General features: G+C 41.4%; 1 protein-coding gene across 9 annotated transcripts in view; it reads left to right on the top strand.

The window, feature by feature from the left end:
* The window catches only part of LOC5565754 (RNA-binding protein Nova-1), a 208,418-nt gene that overhangs the window by 51,431 nt on the left and 131,256 nt on the right, over positions 1 to 25,731 (top strand). For 2 of the 9 annotated variants that reach the window (XM_021838077.1, XM_021838076.1), the window contains exon 2: positions 12,592 to 13,859. The exons of 1 other annotated variant lie outside the window; for it this stretch is intronic. In XM_021838077.1, the coding sequence (XP_021693769.1) occupies positions 13,247 to 13,859 (613 nt within the window). In that variant the 5' untranslated portion in view covers positions 12,592 to 13,246. Of the gene's footprint in view, positions 1 to 2,711; positions 3,800 to 12,591; positions 13,860 to 25,731 lie in introns of those variants that run through there. 6 more of the 9 variants (XM_021838074.1, XM_021838075.1, XM_021838080.1 and 3 more) reach the window with 6 other exon arrangements.

Here is a 25,731-nt window from a genome sequence, read left to right as displayed (position 1 = left end):
TCCACTCGAATCCCGAGCCGGGTTTCCACTCGGCTCCAGGCGGAATTCAAAATATTCTACTCGAATTTCGAAACAGAATTCTTCTAGAATTCCGAGACTGACGCTGCTCGAATCCCTACGAGATGCGTATGCTTAATAGTAAAGAAAAGGAGATATTCACGAATCCCTAGAGGGGAAATTCTGCTCGAATCACAAGAGATATTCTAATCGAATGTCAAAACAAGATTCAGCTTGCAGTCTGAGAGAGGGGTTGTGACAAGATTCATGTAGAGTCGAAGGTTCTTTTTGAATCCAGAGAACGTGGTTCTACTCGAATTCGTTGAGGAAAATTCTGCTTAAATCACAAGAAGGTACTTTACTGGAATCCTACCATGGGATTCCATTCAAATGTCAAAAGATATTCCAAGAGTTCCATGAGCTGAATTACGAAACAGATTCAACTCAAGTCTCAAGAAAGACAGACTACTAGAATCCTAAAAGAAGGATTCTACTCGTAATCCGAGACAGGGATTATACTGAGGACACAAAAGAGAGTTATTACTCGGTTATCAAGAAAAGGGTTCTACTTTGAAGTTTAGGGGCCCTATTTTATAAGTCGAGTCGATCAAAAACGACTCGACTGTGACTCCAGTCGCTCGAGTTTATCGACAGTTGTTACTGACTGAATAACTACGGAAGTCGACGGGTGACATCTGAAATATGCATGCTTACTTTGATCGATAGACAGTCACATGAATCTGCTCGATTTACGAAATAGAGCAATTTAGCAATCTGCTCGATACAGGACTTGAGACGGAATGCTGCTCAAATCCTGAGACAGGCTGTCAGGATGGAATTTTTTCCAAAATCAAGAGTAGATCCTATTTGTATTCCAAGTGCGAATTGAAAAGAAAACTGCTCGAATTCTACCAATAATCTACACACCTATGAAACATTCAGGCTTCTACTTGGATATTGAGCGTAATTCTCGAATCCTGCGAGCGATTCTACTCCAAACTCGAGTATGATTTCACTTGAATTTCGAGTCTTGATTCCCACTAGAATCCAGAGTGAATAGCTCTTCAAAGCTGAGAGGTGAGTAGTTCTTTTACATTGAAAGGTATTCTCCTCAAAACTTTAGATGAAATTTACTCGAATCACGAGATGGATTCTAATCGAAAGTGGTGAACTCGTCTAGAACGAATCTCGGAAATAGATGATTTTCACTGAGTTCCGATCAACTTGATTGACAGTATCGTTGACTTTGGGCCCTGTTTTAAAAGTCGAGTCGATCTGTATGACTTGACTGGAAAACTGTCGACCAAAAAAAATCACTCGACACGGCTCTGTCACTCGAGTTTTTCGACAGTTGTCACTCTATGTGACTGGATTGCTATGGCAGTATATGGGTGACATCTCACATATTTAATCGACTACAAACGAGTCACATGAATCTGCTCGATTTGCAAAATAGAGACGGGATTCTACTCGAATTATGAAACAAGATTATCCACAAATATCGCGACGTGATACACATCAAGTTTCGAGAAAGCCTAGAATCTAGGGACAGGATTCTATTGAAATACTAAGAATCTTCTCCAATATAAATATGGTATTCTATTCGAATCCAGATAAGTCACTTTATGGGATTTATCTTGAATTACGATACTGGTCTACTCTAATTTCGTGATAAATTTCTGCTCTTATTCTTAGGCAGAATTAAATTTAAATATTGATATGGCTTTCAACTCTAATTAAAATTCAGTAAACGGCTCGATGCAAGTCCTGTGACGGAATCCTGTTCAAATCCTGAGACGGGATGACAGATTTAAATTTCGCTGAAATCAAGAAACTAGATTCTATTCGAATCTCTAGAGCTAATGAAACAAAAAAAAAACTGCTCGAAATCTGCTTAAAATTCCACACAACTTGAAATATTCTACTCTAATTTAAAAAGATGGATATTGAGAGGAATTCTCGAATCCTGAGAGCGATTCTACTTGAATCTCTAGTTAGATTACACTCGATTCTCGAGTCTTGATGCATACTCTAATTCCGAGTGAGTCCTGAGGACACTTATCCAAATTCGGAGATGAAATTTGCGCGAATCATGATTATTATCTTTCCACTCGAATGTGGTGAACTCCTCCAGGACGAATGTCAAAGAGAGTATATTTCCACTGAGTTTCGATCAACTTGATTGACAGAATCATTGAATGATTTTATTGACAGACTGACTGACTTTGACTGAATTGACAGAATAATACATCAGAACCACTTACCTGAATCGCCTCCATTCTCGTTCTTTGATCCTGAATCTGACTTCAGAAGCAAACTCCACATTTCTTACTTACCTCTCCAGTGAACTGCCGATCATTACTGCCGTTGCCATCGTTTTCCCTAAACCAGCCTCGAAACCTTATGCAACACTTCGCACCGAAAAGTGGGCGGAAATAATGAAAGCGATCCATTATCTCCCCTTTTGTGCTCAAACTCGTCGACTTTCCGGGTCGCCTTCCTCCTTCGCTTCTACTCCAACTGCTTCGCATTGTTCGTCATCGTCGGTGGGTGCGAAAGAACTATTCAACCGTGAAAAAACGTTGCAGCAAACCGCACCAGCGCTAATTGGTTGATTTTTCAGCGTCAGAACTTTCCCCTGGGTAGTTTGGCGACATCTTCGACTCCGTCGAATTGGAGATCCGGCGCCGGATAAGCACGCTCCCGTTGGACCCTCGAGAGGCGCCCGATGAACGATATCCTTGCGACTAATTTGACTGGAACGGAGGACGAGGAAGCGTCCGTGGACCTAATCAAGCGTGAAAAGTCACGTGCATAACCACCGCGAAGCCGTAATTGGAAATCAATGCAATCGGCAATGAGCAGCAACAAACTGGAAACGCCATAAAATTGACACTTGTTAAGGTTAGCCAGCTGCTGCCCCAGTACGCGATGCCGTATGGCGTAGAAAGCGACGAGGAGCAGTAGTAGGCGCGCTTGGTTTGCTACTATGACGATGACGACGACGACCATTCCGACAACTCCGACGACGAGCATTTGTTGTTTGGAGTAGGCAGTTAGTAGTCCAGCAGCTCGCTCGCATCGTAGCCATCGTTGCCGCCGCTTCCACTTGTGACACGAATATAGAAAAAAAAGTCACAACATATTGCGCTAAAGGAAAAAGAAAAAAAAACAATAATGTGTGTGAGTATGGGACAAACTTGTAAACTGCTGCCGCGGCGAGTCTGCTTGGTTTGAACCGAGTGTCAGTTTCAGTCCAATATCGGTCGTGAATAGAAATAGACAAAAAGCGACTTGTGGCGCGCGCGGTTCTCAACGAAGACGAAGACGAGGTGCGTATGTTCTGACAGTTCTCCCCTCCATCTCCGTCAAGTGGTTGACGTTTCTTCGGGAGATTCTGGAGCGGTGGCAGTCAGAGTGAAGAAGAAGAAGAAGGAACTGGTGCAATCGATTATTGCCGGGCAAATTTACGAGTGACCTGTCCCTCGTTTGCACTGCCGTGCGTGTGCTGACAAGGGGGTGATAATTGTGAACCGATTGTGTGTGCGCGTGTATGAGTGTCGTGTCAGATCGATTGTTGTGATACGGGTACCCGACATATGCGCGGCCATATGTAAATCGAATCCATTGTTTACGATTTTCTGATAGCTGGTGCGTACTTGAGACACTTGACAGAGAGCGCGACACGCCGTTCTGACACGTAGTCACAATATAGCGAAGCAGAGACCCGAAGCAGCCCGACCGGATTACCGACTACTTGGATTGGAGATGGATTCTGAGCTGCTGGAGCTGTTTCTAAGATGTGAGTCACCAGAGTGCACTGATGTGCAATGATTTTCCTCTCAACTCAAACGAGCCTTTGACATTTATCAAAACCGAGGCGCTCCCTAGCCTGCTTTGACCGGCCATGCAAAGCTCGCTGCCCAATCAATTCGAGGGCATCGGCGTGTAAAATAGATCATTTTCTCCGCTAGGAAAGCGATAATGACTTCCGCTGGAACGCGCAATCACAGTAGAAATGCGCAATTGTTGTCCCATCTAGAATGTCACCGCGTCGCCATTCCGCTCGTTCTTCCGTCTCTCCTTCGCTCGCACTGATAACTGGACCCCACTTTGTATCTCCCTCCCTCTCGCAACTTCACCACCCCGAAAAAAAAAACAGTCCAAAACTGGTTCCATTAATTATCATTAGCTGCGATTTTTTCTATTCTTCAATCGCGTAGGATATTTATGACCCCCTCGAAAAAAAATCGTCGATTTTTACAACCCCAGGAAAAACAGTCCCCAAAACTCCACTTCCAAAGTCGAGTTTGAGTTTCATCACTTGGCTCGGCTTCGGCCTAATCTGAAACCTCTTCATTTTTTATTTGAATATTCAAATTAGATGACCAAATCGAAAACCAGTATTGTGCGCGCGTGGTGTTCGTCGCCTGCTTCGATTGACCGTCCGTGCGTCGCGGTAATCGCCAGGCGCTATCTGTCCTCTCCTAAGCACACCATGATTTGCTCTTGCTCTTGCTTTTTCTTCCGCCTCCCTGTCACCCACCGATCCAAGGCACCCTGCTCTACTCACTCACAACGCACGCATATCGCAGTTAGCTTCCTCCAGCTAGCGCAGAAGTCTTCGAATGTGTCGTCGAATAGTCGAACGGGGACACCAGTCGTGCATAGCATTAATCTGGAAATTTTGAAATTCTTGGTCGCATCGAATCGGATCGAGACGGGGGTAAAGATCACTTCGCTCATAAATTAAACATCGAAAGATCGTCAGAAGCTGGGGATGACCCAGAAATCAGAGATCAGGATTCATCTGCATATGCAACGCGACGAATCTGGCAGCACTGTCACAATATTGAATGACAGTTTGATGGAAGGGTTGTTCCGAGGTTTAGTTTGAATTTCATTTACAAATTATACTCGGAATTCAAGACAGGATTGACTCAAACCAAGAAATAAATTCTAATCGAAGCTCTAAATGGGATTCTGCTCGAATGTCAAGACACGATTGTACTCGAATTTAAGGATGGAATTCTACTCGATACTCAAAACAAGTCTACTACTACTCGAATTCTGAGATGGGATTCTACTCGAATTCTGAGTGAGGATTCTACTCGAATACCAAGACGGGATTCTACTCGAATACCAAGACGGGATTCTACTCGAATTCTAATTGAGTCCCCCGACTAGATTACCGTGCACCCCCGTTAATTTGAACGGTACCTCATGCAAACCATCGGGGTTCATTTTTAATTTGAACATCTAGTCACCCTAGAAACGTGTACCTCTTTCGCTGTTTTGTTTTGATTCTGCGTTCCGTTCCATGGCGTTCCATCTCACTTCACTCCGTTTCATGAGCTAAATGACGTTTGAACCATTTTTAATCTGAACGATGTACAAATTAGCGGGGTACAGATTAAAAAGTGTTCAGATTAAATGTGGTCAAACCAACGGGGGTACCCGGTATACCCAAATCTCGAAAAGGGATTCTACTCTAATCCGTAGACAGGATTCTATTTGAATCCTCAACCGTCATTGAATGCTAAGCCCGAGACGGAAAACTACTCGATTCCCGATTGTAGGGATAGTGAAAGGCAAGGAATAAGATATAATTCAAATTTAAAGGATTTGTTCGATGTTGAAGGAAAGATACTGATTCAGATCGGAGTAGGCCGTTTTTTTCTGGGTAAGAAAAGCAGGAGGCAGTTTGTTGGTGTGTTTTGGAGAAAATAAACGTGTTTCTGTAAAACGAGTGAAAATTAGTGGTTTTGAAATGAAAATTATTATCGGAACTGTGTGAAGAATTGTCCCGAGAGAAAGACAACTCACTACACCGATATGATTGCTTCTCGAATCTTCTACTTGAATCTTGAGAATGAATTCTGCCTGACATTGGAGACGGGATTCTACTCGAATTTCGAGACGAGATTGTTTTCATGGAGGAAGCTTCTCCAGCTCCTCGGAAGAAGCTTTACCATCTTACCGGAGGCCGTTTTCTGCGTTCTCGAAAGAAGCTTTACCAGCTTTCCGGAGAAAAGTTTCCCGGCATCTTCAAATTACTCGAATCCGGGATTCTCCTCGATTGCTGATGGGACTCTACAAGGAACCTTCTCATATCTTTAAAGCTACCTTGCTACCCCGAAGGAAGATTCTTCGCTAGACTGTTCGAATTCTACTCGATAAAACTAAATCAAGGAACGATATTTAAATCACAAGAACAATACTGCTCGAATCCTAGAAGGAATTGTACTCGATTCTCAAGAATGATTCTACTCGAATCTTGAAAGAGACTCCAAACTAATCTCTAAATGAACTCTTATCGAATACCTTGGACAATGCTACTTGAATCCTAAAAGACATACAGCTATCTCTTTGAATTCCGAGTCGGAGTTCTGCTCGAGTCCCATGAGATACCTCTTCAAGTATTCCGAATGGGATTCTACACGAATCCCGAGAAGGAATTTTATTCCAAACACAAGACAAATTTTGGACGAAATACTACTCGTTTCCCGATACAGGATATGCCTCGAATAACGAAACGATATTCTACTCGAATCTCAAACCATTTTTCTCGAATCTCGATATGAGATCCCGGGACAGCACTGCACTTGACTATCGTGACGAGGTGCTATGCAAATCCCGTAACGGAAGTGAACTTGAACCCTGAGACAGGATTGCCCTCAGATCCTGAGAATGGATTCTACTCGAATCCAGAGACGTGATTCTGCTCGAATCTGCTTCAATCCTAAGATGGAATTCTACCCGAATTCAATGACAAGATTCTACTTCTCTTTCGATGCGTAATTCTACTCGAATTCAGAGAAATGATTGTAATCGAATCCCGAGACGCGTTCATCTCGAATCCAGAGACTAGGTACTCGAATCTTAATACGTGATTCTGCTCGAATCTAGGACTAGATTCCGAAACGGAATTCTACATACTTGAATCCCGAGACTATCGAGTTACCGAGGATTATTTTGGATCCCGAGACAGCATTCTGCATCCTACACAGGATTGTCTTCGAACCTCGAGATGGGATTCTACTTGAATCCTGAGACGGAATTCTACTTGTATCATGAGACGGGATTCTACTTGAGTCCTGAGAATGGATTCAAGTCGAATCTCGAGACGTGATTCTGCTCGAATCAAGGACGGTATTCCACTCGAAACAAGATTTTACTCGAATTCATACACGTAATTGTATATGAATTCCGAGAGAAGAGTTGTCTCCAATTCCTAAGTTGGGATTCTACCCGAATCCAATGACAAGATTCTACTTCTGTTTAGATATATAATTCTACTCGAATTCCCAGATATGATCCACGTCTTTATCTCAAATCTCGAGACGGAATTCTACTTGAACACCAAGATTGTTGAATCACACTCGAATCCCGAGACTAGGTTCTACTGGAATCTTAATACGTGATTCTGCTCGAATCTAGGACTAGATTCCGAAACGAAATTCTACATACTTGAATTTCGATCCTATCGAATTACCGAGGATTCTATCGGATTCCGAGACAGCATTCTGCTCGAAATCCTGCACGGGATTGTCTTAGAATCCTGAGACGGGTTTATCTTCGAATCCCGAGACGGGATTCTACCTAAATTCTGAGATGGGATTCTACTCGAATCTCGAGTCGTGATTCTGCTCGAATTTCGAGACGTGATTCTGCTCGAATCTCGAGACGTGATTCTGCTCGAATCTCGAGATCTGATTCTACTTGAATCCCGAGACATGATTCTGCTCGAATCAAGGACAGTGTTCCTGCTTTATCCCGAAACTTGCTCTAGAATCTTCCAGACATTCTTCTAGGAGTTCTTCCTGCAAGTCCTTTAGAAGTTTTTTCGGAAGTTTCTCAAGAATTTTTCCTGGAAGTTCGTCTAGGAATATCTCCGGAAGCTTCTTTAGGAGTTCTTCCGGAAATTTCCCTAGGAGTTCCTCTAGGAATACCTCCAGAAACTCATTAAAAAAATTTATGCGACGAAATACTCCGGAAGTTACCCAGGAGTTTTTCCGAAAGTTCACCAAGGAGTTACTCTGGAAATTTATCCTCTGGTATTCTGGAAGTTATTGCAGGAAGTTTCGCTTGGAGTTCTTTCAGAAGTTCCCTTAAAAGTTCATTCCGGAAGCTCTGCTAGGAGTTCCTCTAGAAACATCTCCTTCTTGGAGTTTCTCCAGAAGCTACTCCAATTTTAGAGTTCCTGTAGCTTCAGTTCCTCCGCAAGTTCCCTTAAATGTCCCTCACCAATCTTTTAAAGAGTTCCTTCGGAAGATTCTCTTCAGAAGTTCCTCCCCAGGAGTTACTCCGGAAGTTCCACAAGAGTTTCTCCAGAATCTCCTCTAGGAGCCCCTTCAGAAGTTCTCCTAAGACTACTTGCAGAAGTTCCACCAAGATCTCCTCCGAAAAATCCACTACGAACTCTTCCGAAAGTTCCTCGGTAAGCTCTTCTAGGAGTTCCTCCAGAAGCTCCTGTAGAAGTTTCCCTGAAAGTTCCTCCGGACGTTGCACTAGGAGTTCTTCCGGACGTTTTTCTTAGGGTTCTCCGGAAGGTTCACTTAAAGTTCTGGAAGTTTCTCCTGGAAATTCTTCGAAGCTTGTGTAGGAGTTCCTCCAGAAGTTCTTCTAAAATTCTTATGGTAGTTCTTCTAGGGGTTCCACCAGAAGTTCCTATGGAAGTTCCTCTAAGAATACCTCCAAAAGTTCCTTCAGAAATTTTTGGCAAAGAAATACTCCGGAAGTTACCTAGGAGTTCCTCCGGAAGTTCACCAAGGAAATGTATTCTCCATGAGGTATTCTGGAAGAATCGCCTGGAGTTATTCCAGGAAGATCCACTTGGAGTTCCTTCAGAAGTTCCCTTAAAAGTTCATTCCGGAAGTTCTGCTAGGAGTTCCTCTAAAAAATTCTCCTTTTTGGAGTCTCTTCAGAAGATTGTAGAGTTCCTGTAGTTCTAGTTCTCTTAAATGTTCCTCACCAAGCTTTTTAAGAGTTCCTTCGGAAGATTCTCTTCAAAAGTTCCTCCCAAGGAGTTACTCCGGAAGTTCCACAAGAGTTTCTCCAGAATTTCCTCTAGGATTTCCTCAGAAGTTCTTCTAGGACTATTTCCAGAAGTTCTACCAAGATTTGCTCCGAAAAATGCACTAGTTTTCCGAAAGTTTCTCTGCAAGCTCCTTTAGAAGTTCCTCCAGAAGCTCCAGTAGAAGTTTCCCTGAAAGCTTCTCCGGACGTTGCAATACGAGTTCTTCCGGAAGCTCTCCTGGTAGGTCTTCCGGAAGTTTTTCTTAGGGTTCCTCGGGAAATTTCTCTAGAATTTCTACCATAAGTTCCTTCGGATGTTCCTGCACGAGTCCCTCCAGAAGTTTCTACAGTTCTGGAGTTCTTCTGAAAGTTTTTTTATGATATCTTTTGGAAGTTCGTCTCGGAGTTCCTGCGGAAGTTCTTCTGCAAGTTTCCCCAGGAGTCACTCCAAAGGTTCTGCAAGGAGTTGCTCTGGAAGTTCCACTAGAAGATCTTATGAAAGTTATGGAAGTTTCTCCTGGAATTCCTTCGGAAGCTTTTAGGAGCTCCTTCTGAAATTCCCCTAAAATTCATATGGTTGTTTCTCCTAAAATTCCTTAGGAAGCTTCTCTGGGATTTCCTCCGGAAGTTCTCCGAGTGGTTTTTCCGGAAGTTCTGCAAGGAGTTTCTTCACAATCTCCTCAAGATTTCCCTGGAGTTCGAAAGCTAATCCAGAAGTTCCTCCAGGAGTTCCTATGAAAGGATTTCTGCTCTAGGATTTCCTGCGAATGTTCCTCTAAAAGTTTGTTTAGAAATTCCTCTAGGAGTACCTCCAGAATTTCATCCAGTATTTTGTCGAGAAATTCTTCTGAACGTTCCGGATTTCTGCAGGAAGATTTCTTTCTAGACTTCCTACAAGAACCTCAGCAGTATTACGTAATTATATAATATATTATGATATTTGAAGCAGTTCCTCCGGGAATAGCTCCAGAGATTTTCTACACGGTTTCTCCAAGAAATTTCGAGAGATTTCTACCTAGTACTCCTGGATGAGATTGGGAATAATTCCCTGAAGAGCTTCTGGAGTAATTCTCCAGAGGAACTTCTAACGTCATGCCCTGAAATGTCCTAGAATGGTTCACTGAGTAAATCCTAAAGGAACTTCCAAAGGAGTTTCAGGATAAATTAACAGAAAAAAATCATGGAAGATTTCTGTAGGGACTTCCAAAGTCTCCAAGAGATTTACTACGGAAATTACTTGAACGATCCTAAGCAATATCATAAAAAAATCTGAAAGATACCCCGAAAGAAATTCATAGAGAAATTACCGAAGTAATTACATACTTGGGTCATTCCAAACCAATCCCAAGAAAAAATCCCGAAGTTTCATGATTTTTAGAAATGTCCATGGAAAGAATTCTCGGATGAATTTTCTGTTTTAACGCCCAAAAAATAAAAAAAGTAGTGTTTCCTGACTTCTGATTAATTCGCGAAGATAATTCCCTGGAGAAAGCCCAGCGTAGTTCTTGGTAAAGTTTCAGAGGAGTTCCTGAAAAAATTCTCAGTGAAATTCCTGGAGAAATTTGTGGAGCGGTTCCTGGCAAAATTCCTGAAACAATTCCGGAAATAACTTCCAGAAAAATATAAAAAGGAACATTTGGAGAAGTTCTGCCGAAAAATTCTGCCGAAAATTCTCAGCTGTTAGGTTTTCGACGAATCGCTTAGCTACTCGAATACCGAGATGTGATTCTCCTCGAAACTCGAGGAGGTATTCTACACGAGTCCTGAAATTTGATTCTAATCGAGTCCCGTGTTTGAATTCTGATTTAATTTAAAAAAAATGATTCCAAATTTCAACCTTGACACTTTTGATCATGTTTGACATTCACTTAGTCGACAAAAACGCCACAGGGGTTCAACTTTTGACACCGGGGTTGTTCCTATCTGACATTTCGGAAGAAACATGGAAAAAAATACTCCCAAAATTTGAGTTTAAACCGAGGAGTATCATCAACTCGATGGTCACTTGGATCGCAGTACACTGAGGCAAAAAAACTTAATAATTTCTTAAGGAATAATTATGATTTGGCGCCACAACGATTATTGTTGAAATTTTTAAGTTTCACTTATGATTTTGGTGAAGAATTTCGATAATAAATTTCAATGAAATTCGGTAATAAACGCAATGATAATATATTAATTCGAATTATCAATCGATAATATAGTTCGTCTTTTATTTCAGGCGTGCTAAAAAATTGACATGTTTTGATAGCATGTAATCTGCTTTCGATTAACTCGTAGCCAACATATAAAGCGGAGTAGTTCTTCTAGCGATTGCTATGATAATTATTTCAAGTAATTGTTGTTAAAGAATTCAAAGCTCTCACTTATGAAACTTATGAACCCATTTTCGAAATGTTTAAGCGTGCAATGAAGCCATAATTTGGCTGGTTCATAAGTCTTGATTTATGGAAAACCTAAGTATTTTTGCCTCAGTGTAGCACTGGTTTTGTGTTCTGTAACTCGATGGTCCCTTCAATATCGTGTTATGGAGAGTTGCCTGTAATAAGTTCTTATTGAATTGGCAAAAATCTTAATGGACTCAAAAGCGTTTAAAATTATTCCTTCAACGTATCCCAAGTTACTTAACGTAATGACATCCTCATGCATCTGAATGTGAGCTCACATGTCAGCCATGTAAATCTGACGAAACAAAAACCTATGATTTAACAACGTACACCGAAAACCGATTCCCATCCGACGAAAGCGAAGACAAAGCAAACTCCCCTTGGCCTCCAACCCTCCCCCAAAATCCACCCAACCCCATTCAGTTTAGTCACATATTTTGCAATTCCACATGCGTGACACCAGCCAGCCAGCTCTCTAACAGCAACGTTTTGTCTTTAGTGAACATTTCCCCTTCCGCCTCTCTTCTTCCTCGAACGTTTGCTACTTCCAATTCCGTGTGCATTCTTGCCGTCATCTGGTTTTTCGAGTTTCGGAACGTTTTCTTCCGTTTAGACCCCCCTCCTCACTTACACTCACTTCTTCGTACATTCACAACCGACTAGGCTGACATTTAGACGAAAATCGCCATTACTCACCCCAGCACACATATCGCCGCCGAATGATGTTTCGCCCGCCTGGTAGTTATTATTATTTTCCGCACAAACAAATTTCACGTTTGCTCGTTTTTTTTCCTTATCTGTTTTTGTCACTTCGTGTCGCTGGAATCTGCTTATCTCATCATACTGCGAACGAACGGGAGCAGCAGACGAAGAAAAACTGTCGAAAAACACAGCACAGCCTACTTGCTCCGTTTGAGCGCGAATCCGCGCCAGTGTTGCCAGAGCTGTCACGCATCTGTCACGCACACACTCACGTCACTCTCTATCTCCGTTCCACTACGCCGTCGCCCTCGTCGAGTTGCATCAGTCACACTCTATAAAATCCGCATTCGGAATCCAACAAAACCCCTTCGTCAAACGATTTGTGTTTCCCGTTCAATCATTAATGTTTTTCTTCCTCCAACTGTTTCCTCTTTTCTCCCTTTCTTCTTTTTTCTCTCTCTTGGAAATGTGTGTGTTATTTTTCTAGGATAAGAAAATCCGTTTTTTGAAACGAAAATATTAATGTTCGGTTTCGTAGCGCCATGCGGTTTTTCCAAATCGAAACGTAAACAAGCATTCCAAAATCAAAACACAGAAGTATAGAAGCGCATTAGGAAGCAAATGGTGACAGTGTGTGAGTGTGTCCATTTTTATACCAGTACCACTACTTCCATACATCGGCAGCAGAATCGACTTAACAACTACAGCATCTGCGTTACATACAGTTCATCGCCTACTTATACTGAAACGTCAAACGCCGCCTACTTCGACTGTTTCCATGTAAATAAATAATCAAACGTCATCGTCTAACTGTCTAACGACAAACGTCAAACGGATACGTCCTCGCTATCACAGCTATTAAATCGCAACTAGTCCCGCTACGGCTGCATTTAAATGTCATTCAGTTGTGTCATACACCACGTTTGAAAGCTAAGCGATATATAACCTAAAAAACAAACAAAGTGCAATTAAATAGTGTTTTAGCGAACGTACAAGAAATCAAAACAAAAAAATATTCATACAAAAAGAAGAGTTACGCCATCTACGAGAATTTGACTAACCGTTCATCGACATCCTACTCCTCCTCCTCTTCTTCCCCGTTCGTCGAACCCGTGTCAAGGTTCTACCACAAAGGATTTTCAATGTTAAATAGCCAACAGCAAGGAGGAGCGTCCCAGCAGCAACCGCAGCAGCACACCCCGAGCCACAACCGGTCGCCCGATCAGACCAGCAGCTACTTCATATTCGATGAGCTGAGTTCGGCTCTGGCAGCCGAGCGGAACAACAATACCGCACCGAAGGGCAGAGAGGCCCAGGGCCTGGTCCTGACGGCCGGCGGAGGGGGCAACAACAATGATAGCATCATTGCCAAGATCAATCAGATCAACAGCACCCATCACAGCGCCACTGGCCTTTCGTCACCGTCATCCACCACAGGTGGCGCCTCGTCGCAAACTTCCGTCTCATCCGTCTCGTCGTCCAGTGGCGGTGGAATCATGTCACAGCAACAGCAACACCAAATCATGTCGGCGCTGGCAGCACAACAGCAAAAATCACCATTCTACCAGCGCTATGGCAACGCTGCCACCGGCACGAACGCCGCCACCAGTGCTGCCAGCCAAGCATTCCAGCAAAGCCAACAAGCTTCGTTCACATCGCAGCAGCCGTTCGGCACGTACGGCCAATCGCAGCAGCCTACGACGCTGCTACAGCAAACGCAGCAAGCGGCTTCCCTGCAGCAAAAGACTGGTTTCGGTGAGTTGTCACTCCTAAAAAAAAAACAAAAAAAACTTCTATCTTCTAATTCAACACACCACCACCACCACCTTCTGCCACCACCAATCAAACAAATCAACGCATGCTTTGTTTGTATGTTTCCGAACCGCTGTGTGCCGCCACGTCGAGCTGCTTTCATCGCCATTTTCATCGCTGGATTCGTCTCACCGCCTACTTCACCACTCTCCATCATTCGCCACCATGTTTGTCAAAATGTGTGTCAAAAAAAAAAACTTTCATCGAAAGAAACTCACACCCCTGTCCATTCTTTTTACATCACCAAGCACTGTCACCATTTGTTTCCACCAGTCAATGACGATGTTTTTGTTTATATTTTTTCTTTTGAATTTACTCACCACTACCCCATTGAGAAAAACAACCGCGAGCGGTGACGTTTCGAACCATTGATTCACCCCTCAGCATTCATCCGCCATTTGCTTTCCTTCTCTTGCTTTCGCCGCTCAAAACATAATTTTGTTTTTTTGTTCATCTTTACGTGGGCCTAACCTGTGGAAGCATCTTTCGAAACCAAACTATCCGATTCCCCTATACCTAGATGTTAACCCGCCAAGCTATACATCACTCATCGCTATACATATGCTTCATCGGGCTTGACCTAAGTCCGACAAATTGGGATCACCATTTTGTGAAGATCGCGAACAATACGTATCCGAAAAGCGAGTAGTAACTGATGACGACGACAGAAAAAATTGAATTTTTAACTTCGACAAACTACAGTATTATTTTTCTCAACTCCGACAAAAGTCTCACGAACTGAATTGAATTGATGAATGTTGGTCAGACGAAGCAAAAATTCTCTCTGAATTTAGATAAAAATGCTGTTTAGATTCCACAGGAGTCTCCTTCGGGATCGAATCGAATTCCTATCAGAAGCTTCCTTTCAGAAGCTTGGAAGCTTCCTGTCAGAAGCTTGAAAGCTTTCTGTAAGAAGTTTAGAAGCATCCTCTCAGAAAATTGGAAGCTTCCTCTTAAAAGCTTAGAAGCTTCCTGTCAGAAGCTTGAAAGTTTTCCTCAGAAGCTTGGAAGCTTTTTCTCAGAAGCTTGGAAGTTTTCTCTTAGAAGCTTGGAAGCTTCTTCACATAAGCTTGGAAGCTTCCTCTCAGAAGCTTGGATGCTTCCACTCAGAAGCTTGGAAGTTTCATTTTCGCTTGGAAGCTTTCCTTCAGAAACTCTCAGAACCTTGGAAGCTTTCTCTCAGAAGCTTGGAAGCTTCCTCTCAGAAGCTTGGAAGCTTCCTCTCAGAAGCTTGGAAGCTTCCTCTCAGAAGCTTGGAAGCTTCCTCTCAGAAGCTTGGAAGCTTCCTCTCAGAAGCTTGGAAGCTTCCTCACATAAGCTTGGAAGCTTCCTCACATAAGCTTGGAAGCTTCCTCTCAGAAGCTTGGAAGCTTCATTTTCACTTGGAAGCTTCCCTTCAGAAACACTCAGAAGCATGGAAGCTTCCTCTCAGAAGCATGGAAGCTTCCTCTTAGAAGCTTGGAAGCATCCTCTCAGAAGCTTGGAAGCTTTCTTTCAGAAACTTGGTAGCTTCCTTTCAGAAGCTTGGAAGCTTCCATTCAGAAGCTTGGAAACTTCCATTCAGAAGCTTGGAAGCTTCCTCTCAGAAGCTTGGAAGCTTCATTTTCACTTGGAAGCTTCCCTTCAGAAACACTCAGAAGCATGGAAGCTTCCTCTCAGAAGCATGGAAGCTTCCTCTCAGAAGCTTGGAAGCTTTATTTTCGTTTGGAAGCATTATTTCAGAAACTTGGTAGCTTCCTTTCAGAAGCTTGGAAGCTTCCATTCAGAAGCTTGGAAACTTCCATTCAGAAGCTTGGAAGCTTCCTCTCAGAAGCTAGAAAGAAATAATTTAGGGATTGGGTTAAAAATCGAATCAAAGTCCGACAGGAATCTCTCTCTCCTTCGGGATTCCGACAAGAAACTCCTTCGGGATTCCGACAGGAATCTCCTTCGGGATTCCGACAGGAATCTCCTTACGGGATTCCGACAGGAATCTCCTTACGGGATTCCGACAAGAATCTCCTTACGGAATTCCGACATCATCCAGGGATTGCGACAGGAATCTTCTTCAGAAATTTCGATATGAAACCTTTTCAGGGGATTTAGAGAGGAAATCACATCAGAAATTCAGACAAGAATCTTGACCAGGGATTTCGACAGAAACTTCTTTTAGGATTGTCGACATAAGTCTCCGTCAGGAACTTAGAAACTTCGAAATCTACTTCAAGGATGCAGACAAGAATCTTGTTCAGGGCTTTCGACAGCATCTCCTTTAGGAATTCCGACAGCAAACTCCGTCAGAGATTTCGACAGGAACATCATTTAGGTATTCCGACAGGTAGCTCCAAGTATCTGCTTTATGAATTCCAATCTACTACAAGATTCCGACAAAAGACTTCATTAGGAATTTCTACAGGAATCTATTTCAGGCACTTCCAGAAGAATCTATTTGGGAACTCCGACATGAATTTCGACAGAGATCACCTTCGAGGTTCGAGTAGAATTCCTTCTCAAAATTCATGTAGAATCCAGACAGAGAATTCGAGTAGATTGAATTAAACTGTCTGAGATTCAATACTCAGAATTTGACTAAAATCTCTTATAGGAATTCGAGTAGAACACATCTAGAAAATCGAAAGTCAGGTAGAATCATCCTCTCGGGATTCCAGTAGAATCTCCCTCTTGGAATTCGAGTACAATCTTGTTCTTGAGAATCGAGTAGAATTCATAATCAAGTACAGTACGAGAGGTCGTGGATTTCGAGTAGAAACCTTCTTTTAGTATTCAACTAGAATTTCCTACACACATAAGAGTATAATACCCCAAGGAAATCGAGTGGAATCCTTCTCGGGATACGAGTGAAGTCCTCGTATCGAGATTCGAGTAGAATCTCTCTCTTTCTCATGATTCGAACAGAATGCTCCTCCCGAGTAGAAACACGTCGTAAAATTCAAATCGAATCCTGTTTCGAATATAATCCCATTTAGGTTTTAAAGTCAATTCATTTCTAGATTCAAAGTTGATTGCTTTGCACTAGAGTCCTCAAGCCCTGTCCTAATTTTGGTATAAAACGCCTCAGTTTAGGCCAGAAACACATGTCTACTTAATTGTTGAATGCTTTGCAAAAAGCATTTTTTTTCTGATTCTTGAGATTTTGTCACACCCCTTGGTTTAAACTAATATTTTGGGTGTATTTTGTTTTCCGTGTCCCTTCCGAAATGTCAAATAGGAACAACCCCAGTGTTAATAAGTTGAGCGCTTGTGACGCTTTTGTCAACTGAGTGTCAAGGTTCAAAGTTGGACCTATTTTCAAATTAATTCTAAATGTTATACAGCCGTTATTTAAACAGGAAATATTGCTTAAATGGTTGCTACAACATGCTCTTTCGTGTTACTAAATAAAAACAAGATTTAATTAAACATTTTAGGACCCTATTGACCAGCTTTTCACTTGTCGAAGTTCTACTGTACAAACTGGATTCTGTTGTCAAACTGGATTCAAAAAGTGATTGCTTCAAATCTCAATTTGAAAGTTGTCTTCTGAAATCGCCCTTAGGGATTCGTTACTACTGGTTCTGACTGAAATCAAATCGAAACCTGTAGCTTATCCAGAAGTGCTTCTATTCGGTCCACATAAGAGACTTCTTTGTCTCCATTGGCCCATCTTGGCCAAACATCCAGTCAAGATACGAACGGCTTCCCAAATCCCTAAACCATCATCAAAAAGTCAACACCCTGCACATCCCACACAAAGACCCATAACTGTCGTTGGATAACAAATCCACACTCGAAAACTAAACTATTGATGGCAGCCATAAAAAATCAACCATCTCACCACCACTCACAGTCAGTCAGACGACGACATCTCATCGCAGCAGGCTTTCACAAAGCAAACGCCTCCTTGCTTCGCCGAAGCGACCCAATAAATATGATAATGGCATCGTAGCATCAAAGCAGGCCGGAAACAAAGAAAACCATGATCCTGGCACTCTCTCTTCCGTCATTTCTATCAGCAGCGCTTGCTGCGACATTTCGAAGAGTTTGCAACATTTCCAGTGACCTTTCTTTGGGTACGAAACGCCCAAACAAGATGACACTCATTTTGCGGATTGGGGACTTATTATGGAAGAGAAATGCATATATTGATGGGATTTGGTTGCTAATTTGTTTGGAAAGGTTATCTTTCGTTTATTTGAATTGACGTTTCGTGCATTTGTCGTTTTTTGTTTGTTTACATAACAAACGGGCCCCTCGGTCCTGTTTGATGGATTTGAACTTTCGTGGCCAAAACAAACAGTATGCGAATGTCGATCGTCGTTATTTATGACTTTTGGGGTGACACTTTTATGGCGCAGCCATCGTCAAGATCCGGCCCGTAATGGCTGCACAGCTGCTGCTGCGAAAGGTAAACAGATCCATCACCGAAAATGACAGAAACCTGAGACGCGAGATGTGAGAGCAGCACCCATGAGGGCAACCTGTTGCAGGGTCGTATCTATCTTCTTCATTGCGGTCGTTTGTTGGCTCTGTTGCCATTATCATTCGATGATGATGATGGCCGAACAAATATCGCTAGGCGTTCCAATTGAAATCAATCTATTTTTATTGCCTCCACTAATGATCTTTAATTCCGTCGGGGTACCCCCCGTGCGCGAGTGTTTGACGTTTCACCCGATTTCGGCACACCGAACCAACCCATTAATTGGGAGTTTGACAGTTGTAGGGCTATTTCCTATCCTGTTTTGACAATTATTGTTATGTATGACAAGCGCTTATCATCGGACTACTTCGATCCAAGTTGGGCGCCATTTCCATCCCCCGATGCTCTTCAATCCGGTGTGAAGCTACCATATCGATTGCTTTCATGTTCGCATCCCCTCTCTCAATCGAATCAACAACGTTCCCGGGGGTGGGGGTTGATTAGTGTCTTTTTTCCGAGCCTTATTGAACCGAAAATAAGAGAGAGAGACAGCCCCTAGACCAAGAAGACGACGGGCGATAGGAAATTGATTCCTATTTGGCGACGATGACGGCGCGTGATGAAACCGCACAAAGTCGGCTGACGTCACACCAAAGACCGAATAAAGGCGTCCATATCACTTGTAGTAGAACTAAATCTAGAAAACAGTGCACTGTGATCTGTCAATTCTTATTTCGATACCACACCAAGGATCCAATGTAGTACTAGAAATGGTACCCATTCTAACAGGTCCGTTCCACTCGAATTCAGATTGGGTACCACTTCTAGTACTGCATTTGGTCCCTTGGTACTGCTAAAGGTACCCAAGTTTGACAGATCGCAGTACACATTTCACGGCATTCTAGATTTTGCTCTATTACCTTATGCGCCATAAAATTTTCGGCAGCTGCAAGGGACATGGAGGTCCTAATTTCGTCTTTGATCCTAAGCCCGACTACTGCGTCTCTATTTCGTCTTTGGTCACACGATTCTGACTCGCGCGATAGACGAAACTCAAGGCATACTTGATCGACTCCCCCCTCGTGCGACGATGGTTGCCATGGTGAAGTTTTTTTCTTCTCCTTCGAGCACTGTAAGAAAAATCTCTCGCTGTTAATGGCCAAGATGCGCCATCGTCGTCAGCCACAGATGATGCCCTCTGCTGCTGCTTCGTCTATTTCTAATTGGGTCGTGAAAGGCTGAATAGAAAAGATTAGGCTCTTCGTCCGCCCACAACGCACACAGCCACACACACTCGCGAAAGCTTTGTGCCGTAGTCCTTGTTCGGAAGGATTTTTTTTCCGCTACTCTACAGTCAGAACGTCAAGTGATGGAAAACAGCAAACCGAAAGAGGAGAGAAGGGCCATTAGCTGGAGGAGTTTTCCGCTGCTGCTGTAACCCCTTTACAAATGGGGAGCAACTTCTCGCTGAAGTCGGCTGTTCTTTGTTGCGGAAAGAATGGCATAGATAGGATTTATGGTTGTTTGGAAAGTATTCTTCTGATTGAGATAGGACGGGTTGTGCACGAAGCACGGAATTTGTCGAGAATCACGAAGCTTTTTGTTATGTCTTTTGACAGAAATCGTCTATCGATTCCGACAAAAGTCCTATCTACATTCGATTTGAGATAGGTTGAAGATTCACAAAAAATGCTTTCTGAATATCGACAAAAAACTTACAATTCCAATTTAAATTACCCTTAAAACTTTTCAAGACTTTGACAGCTTTTAACAAAAACGTTTTGATAAATTTTCATCGCCGAAATAAAAAAACACCGCTATGAAATGCATAGATAGCACCACCGTAGCCTTGTGTGTTTTTGATAGAACAGCAACGCTGTCACAATGTAAAATCCCGTATACGGTGGTGTCGCTGTTTTTATGCGGTGAGTGCCAAATGAATTAATGATCCATTTCAATCGGTTTTTGAGTTGAACCCTTCTCTTGCAATGGATCATTGAAGGTAGTTTTTGTCAGTGCTCACCGCATCAAAACAAAGGCGCCACCGTACATATATAGGATTTTACATTGTGACAGCATTGCTGTTCTGTCAAACACACAAGGCTACGGTGGCGCTATCTATGCTTTCCATAGCGGACGTTTTGGTTATTTTAATGATCCATTCAAGTAGTAACCCCATAGAGTGCCTATAAACAAAAGTGACGTCATGTTCCAGTTTTAACAGGCGTCATGCTCAATTGGAACGCGGATTTGTATGGAAATGACAGTTCACCTCTGTTCCAATTTTGACATTGACGCCACTCTTTTTCAAATACACTCTGGTAAAAACGTATCTTGGAATTCGGATAAAATTCACATCTTGTAACTGCAATCCTCCACAGAGGCATTCCAGAAGAACTCCCTTGCAAGATTCGAGTTGAATCTTGTCTCTGAATTCAAGAATTTCCATTTCGGATTTCAGTCGGGTTTTGAGTAGAATCCTTTGTATGATCTGGAGTTTGTAGATGGAAAGGAATATAATCGATTTGTTCAAATAGAATTATTTGAGCGTGCTCTAAGAAGGCTAATATAAACACATTATTACATAAGATCATCTCAGCGTGCATGAGTGACAGTTCGACACCATGAGCCTATGCATGCTATAAAACGTTTGACTTTTACTGTGCGCCCTGTTTTCAAGTTGTCCATGAGAGAGAGCGAGACAGCACCAACACACGGCGCACAGTAAAAGTCAAACGAACAAAAGAATTTATGGCATGTACAGAGGCTCATGCAGGTTGTAGTGTGCTGGAAAACATGAGCCTATGCATGCTATAAAACGTTGGACTTTTACTGTGCGCCCTGTTTGCAAGTTTCCCATGAGAGAGAGCGAGACAGCACCAACACATGGCGCACAGTAAAAGTCATAAGAACAAAAGAATTTATGGCACGTACAGAGGCTCATGAGATTGATTTCAGTTGAGTGAATTTTGTTGTGGAGTAAAGATGTGTTGTGTGTAACAGCCGAAGAATAATTCGGCTGATGGCAGAATCAGCCGAATGTATTTCCGCGATGCGGATACTACACTGTTCTCTTGCGATTCAAGTAGTAATCCCCACTTGGAATTCGATAGAATACTCCTCATAATTCGAGTTGAATGGAATCGAGTAAAATCTATCGTGATTCGAATAGAACTCTTTTTTCGGAAATCGAGTAGAATTCTATAATAAAGACCTGAGAGAGAGAGAGAAGACAGCTCACTGACAACTGGCTTGTTTTCTTGGCTTCTTTGGTTTATTCTTCTGATGTTTGGGATAGGCACAATGGTTCGGAGAGCAAAAACTGGGTCAAAACCATTTACACCTCCCATTTGTTATCAAAAAAATCATAAAATTAAAAAAATTCAATAGCTATTTGAGTCCAATCGATAAGATTTAAATATTCAACGGTTTTATATGCGAGGGCACAGGAAAACAACCTGAATTTTCAATTGCATCCAGTTTTGGTTTTGCCAAATTTTGACGGATTTTCACGCTCTGCCCTTCGAATGTGCGGTTTTCCAGTGACAGTTGATGACAGGTTCCCTTGACTTTTGGGAGTTCGCAATCGAAGCCAGCTGTCTCCTCTCTCTCAGATAAAGAATAGACTGCCTATAATCAAGGATGTCGTAATGTTCCAACTTTGACAGGTCTTCTGCTCAATTGGAACGCGGATTGACGGTTCGCATCTGTTCCAATTTTGACATTTACTCCACTCTTTCTCAAATCTACTCTCGGAATTCGAATAAAATTCACATCTTGGAATTCGCGTAGAATTCTCCACTGAGGGATTCCAGAAGAACTCCTTTTCAAGATTCGAGTGTAATTCCTGGCAGAGCTTATTTTTCATGGGATTTGAGTAGAATTTCCATTGCGAGATCCTACGTGCCAGATTATAGTTGCTTTGCTATCTAGTTGAGATCAGTAACGCAAGTGCTGTCAGATTTTTTTACACTTCAAATCAGTACAAATCCAATTCATGTTAACAAATATCAAATCACCTTATATCTTTAAACATTTCTTTAAAAAATCCTTCAGCGATCTTGAAAATAATAACTTAGAAACTCCTCCAGGAATCTCTACAGAAATTTCTCCAGATATTCCTAAAAAAAAGCTTCAGGGATTTCTCAAAAAAATTCAATTTTTTTTTCAAATATTCGTCGGGATAAACTTCCAGAAGTTTCACGATGGATTTTCCAAGAAACCCTAACATTCTTCAAGGTGTAAGTTCAGAAATTCCTTTAGAAATTCTTTCATAGATTCCTTCACGAAATCATCGAGGATTACGTCTGGAAACCTTTTAGGCAATCCTACAGATATTTGTTCAGGGATATTTGCAAAGATTGCTCCGTTTATTCCTCCAGTCATAGCTTAAGAAATTACTCTAGAAGATTCTCCAGATATTCCTTCAGATATCTTTCCAAGGATTCAACTTTATTATTGAAGATTTATTTTCAATTATTCCTCTAGAGATTCCTCAAAACGTGTCTATAAAGTTTCTTTAAGCTACTCCAAGGATTTTTTCCAGGGAGAGTGCTCTAAGGTTTACTTTAGGAATCGCTTGAGAATAGTTTCAAAAATTCCTGTAGAGATTCTTTCAGAAATAAAGCCAAGGTTTCATTTAGAAATTTCTTCAGTTATCCTTCCAGAATAATTTCCAAGGTTCTCCTAAAACTTCCTGTGGAAGTTCATTCGGGAATTCCTCTAAGGATACCGGCATTGCTCAGGAAATTCCTTTAGAGATCGCACCACAAACTACTTCAGCAATTTGTACAATTGTCCTACAGCATTTCATCATGCCTGGAATTCATAAAGGATGTCCTCTGAGAATTCCTTCTGGGATTTTTCCAGCAATTTGTCCTAGAATTATTATGTGGGTCCCTTCAGAGTTTCTTAGTGCGATTCGTTTTGGGATTCCTACTCCGTTTTAAAATTCCTCCATGAAACTCGCAAGGGATTTCTCTAGAAACTTCTCCGGGAATATTTGCAGAGATTGTTTATGGTGTTCTTGAAAAAATTCCTTCAGGGATTCCTCCAGAAATATCTCAAGGGATTCCACAAAGAATGTCTTCAAGTAATTCCTCTGGCCTTACTTTAGCAATTCATCTACATTCCTATTCCTAAAACAATCTCTAAACGACCCCTTCTGAATCCCATAATATATCTCCTGAGAAATTCCTGCCAGTGGTATATCTGGAGGAATTTCTTGGTGAGTTTTTTTTTTCAGATGAGTGTGGAGAAATACCTCAAAAATAAATGAAAAAATGTTTGTAAATACTACTGAAAGAGTTCAGGCAGAATATCGGCAGGGTTCTATGAAAAAAAAAATAATGGTGATTTACTTGCTGAAACTATGCAGTAATTACTGGAGGGATTGTTGGAGAAATTTGTGTTGGAATCCATGAAAAAATCAGAAGGAATTCTTGGAGAAATACCTGGAGGATTCTATATAAAAAAATCATGAGTGATAACTGAAAGAATTTCTTAAGTAATTTTTGAATATTGTTTTTGGAGAACTTCGAAAGAAAAACCCCGAAGAAACTCCTGGTTAAATCATAAAAATTGTCATGAGCGATAACTGAAAGAATTTATAAAGTAATTGTTGAATAAATGTTTTTGAAAACTTCGAATGAAATTCCTGGAGGAATACCTGGAAATTCCTGGTTGAATCATTGCAAATATTCTGAGAGGGGTCTGTGGAGGAATTGCCGAATGACTCTGAAATCCCTGGATGAATTTTCAGAGTGATTTCTGACGGTAGTGTACCTGCAGAAATCGTTGGAAGAAATCCAAGAGGAAATTCCGAACGTATCTCCAGAAGAATTTCATGGAGAATATCTGGAATAATTTTGGAGTAATCGCTGGAAAATATCTACCCGGTGAAAACACATGAAGTAATTTTTAGCTATTGTCCTGTAAAAATCATAAAGAAAATTCTGGTTGGTTTCCTGGAGAAATTTTTGAAGCAACCCAAAGAACAATTTTGCTGAAAAGTAGCTCTCTTAGCTACAAATGTTACATGGGAATTTTTGTAAATATTCCTGACGATTTTCTGAATAATTTGTCATGAAAATTTTTGAAGGAATACCTATGAGAATTCTAGAAACAGTTACTGACCGAATACCAAAAGAAAACTGATGGAATCAATGAAGGAACTTCTGAAAAAATCCCTGCAAATTTTCGGTGAAAGCTTTGAAATAATTTTTAGAGGAAGTATTGTAAAATTACAGAAGCAATTTCCTGAGGAATAGATTGCTATTGATTGATATTTTCTGGACGCATTTCTGGTTGAATTTTTGTAAAAACCCTTGCAGTAATTCATACATATATTCCTGAAGCAAATCTTAGAGAAGTCCAAGGAAAATAACTTTAAGGAATTGATTATAAATATTCTAGAGAAATTATTGGAATAATTTATTGAGGAACTGCAGAAGGAAATCTTTAAGAAAATTATGTAAAAAACTCTGAAGCACTTTATCGAAGAATCCTAGAGGAACCTCTGTAAATTTTTTTTTGAATTAATCCTGTGCATAAATTTCCTAAAAAAAAATCTTTAAAAGAATTCCTGGAGTAATTTCCGAAGGATTCCCTGTAGAATTTGTTGGAGAAATTCTCAAAGGAATGCAAGGAAAAATTGATGGATTCATTCCCAGAAGAATTTTAAAACGAATTCGTGGAGGAGTTTCTGGATTTCTCCAGAAGAAAAATTTGATTGGGAGTTCTTTAAAAAAAATCAGGACGAGGTTCTGTATTAAATTACGAAGAAGTCAATTTATAAAAAAAATTCTTGGTTAATCTCAAATTTTAAACTCTGGAGAAACTTCTGAAGTAATTTCTAAACTAATCTCTGAATGAATCCCTGAAGAATTTTCTGAAGGAGAGCTGAAATTTTTTAGCATGAAATCTCAGTGAATTTTCTGAAGAAAGCTCTAATTAGGAATTCCTGGCGTAATTTCTGCAAAAAATACAGGATGAATCACTGAAGAAATTTCTGGAGGAATCTGAAATATTTCCAGAAAGATTCCCTGAAAGATTGTGTATAAGTGAAATCTCTGAAAGAGTCACTAAGAAACTTTTGGTAAAACCCTAGAGAGAGGAATTCCTAGAAAATTTTCTGGAGGATTTCCTGAAGAATGTTCAAGAAGAATTCGTCAAGCGGTCGCTCAAAGACTAACTTGGAGGAGGAGCCAATTTCGGTCAAACAAACTGAGCGTCTGTGAGCTGCATTATGGTCTTGGATGGCTTCCTCCTGCATTTTGCCTCGTCCAACGCAAGGAGCACTTCTCTTCCTTTCAACCCATGAGTGCTTCCTGGAATTTTAGTTGAAAAACTTCTGGCTTTTCCCTTTCCGCATCACTGTAACGATTACTTGTTTACTCCGTAGGTTCGATCACTTTT

This window comes from Aedes aegypti, chromosome 1 (assembly GCF_002204515.2).
Source record: "Aedes aegypti strain LVP_AGWG chromosome 1, AaegL5.0 Primary Assembly, whole genome shotgun sequence".
NCBI lineage: Eukaryota > Metazoa > Arthropoda > Insecta > Diptera > Culicidae > Aedes > Aedes aegypti.
Note: the sequence above shows the minus strand (reverse complement) of the source record. Positions and strands in the feature narration are given on the sequence as shown.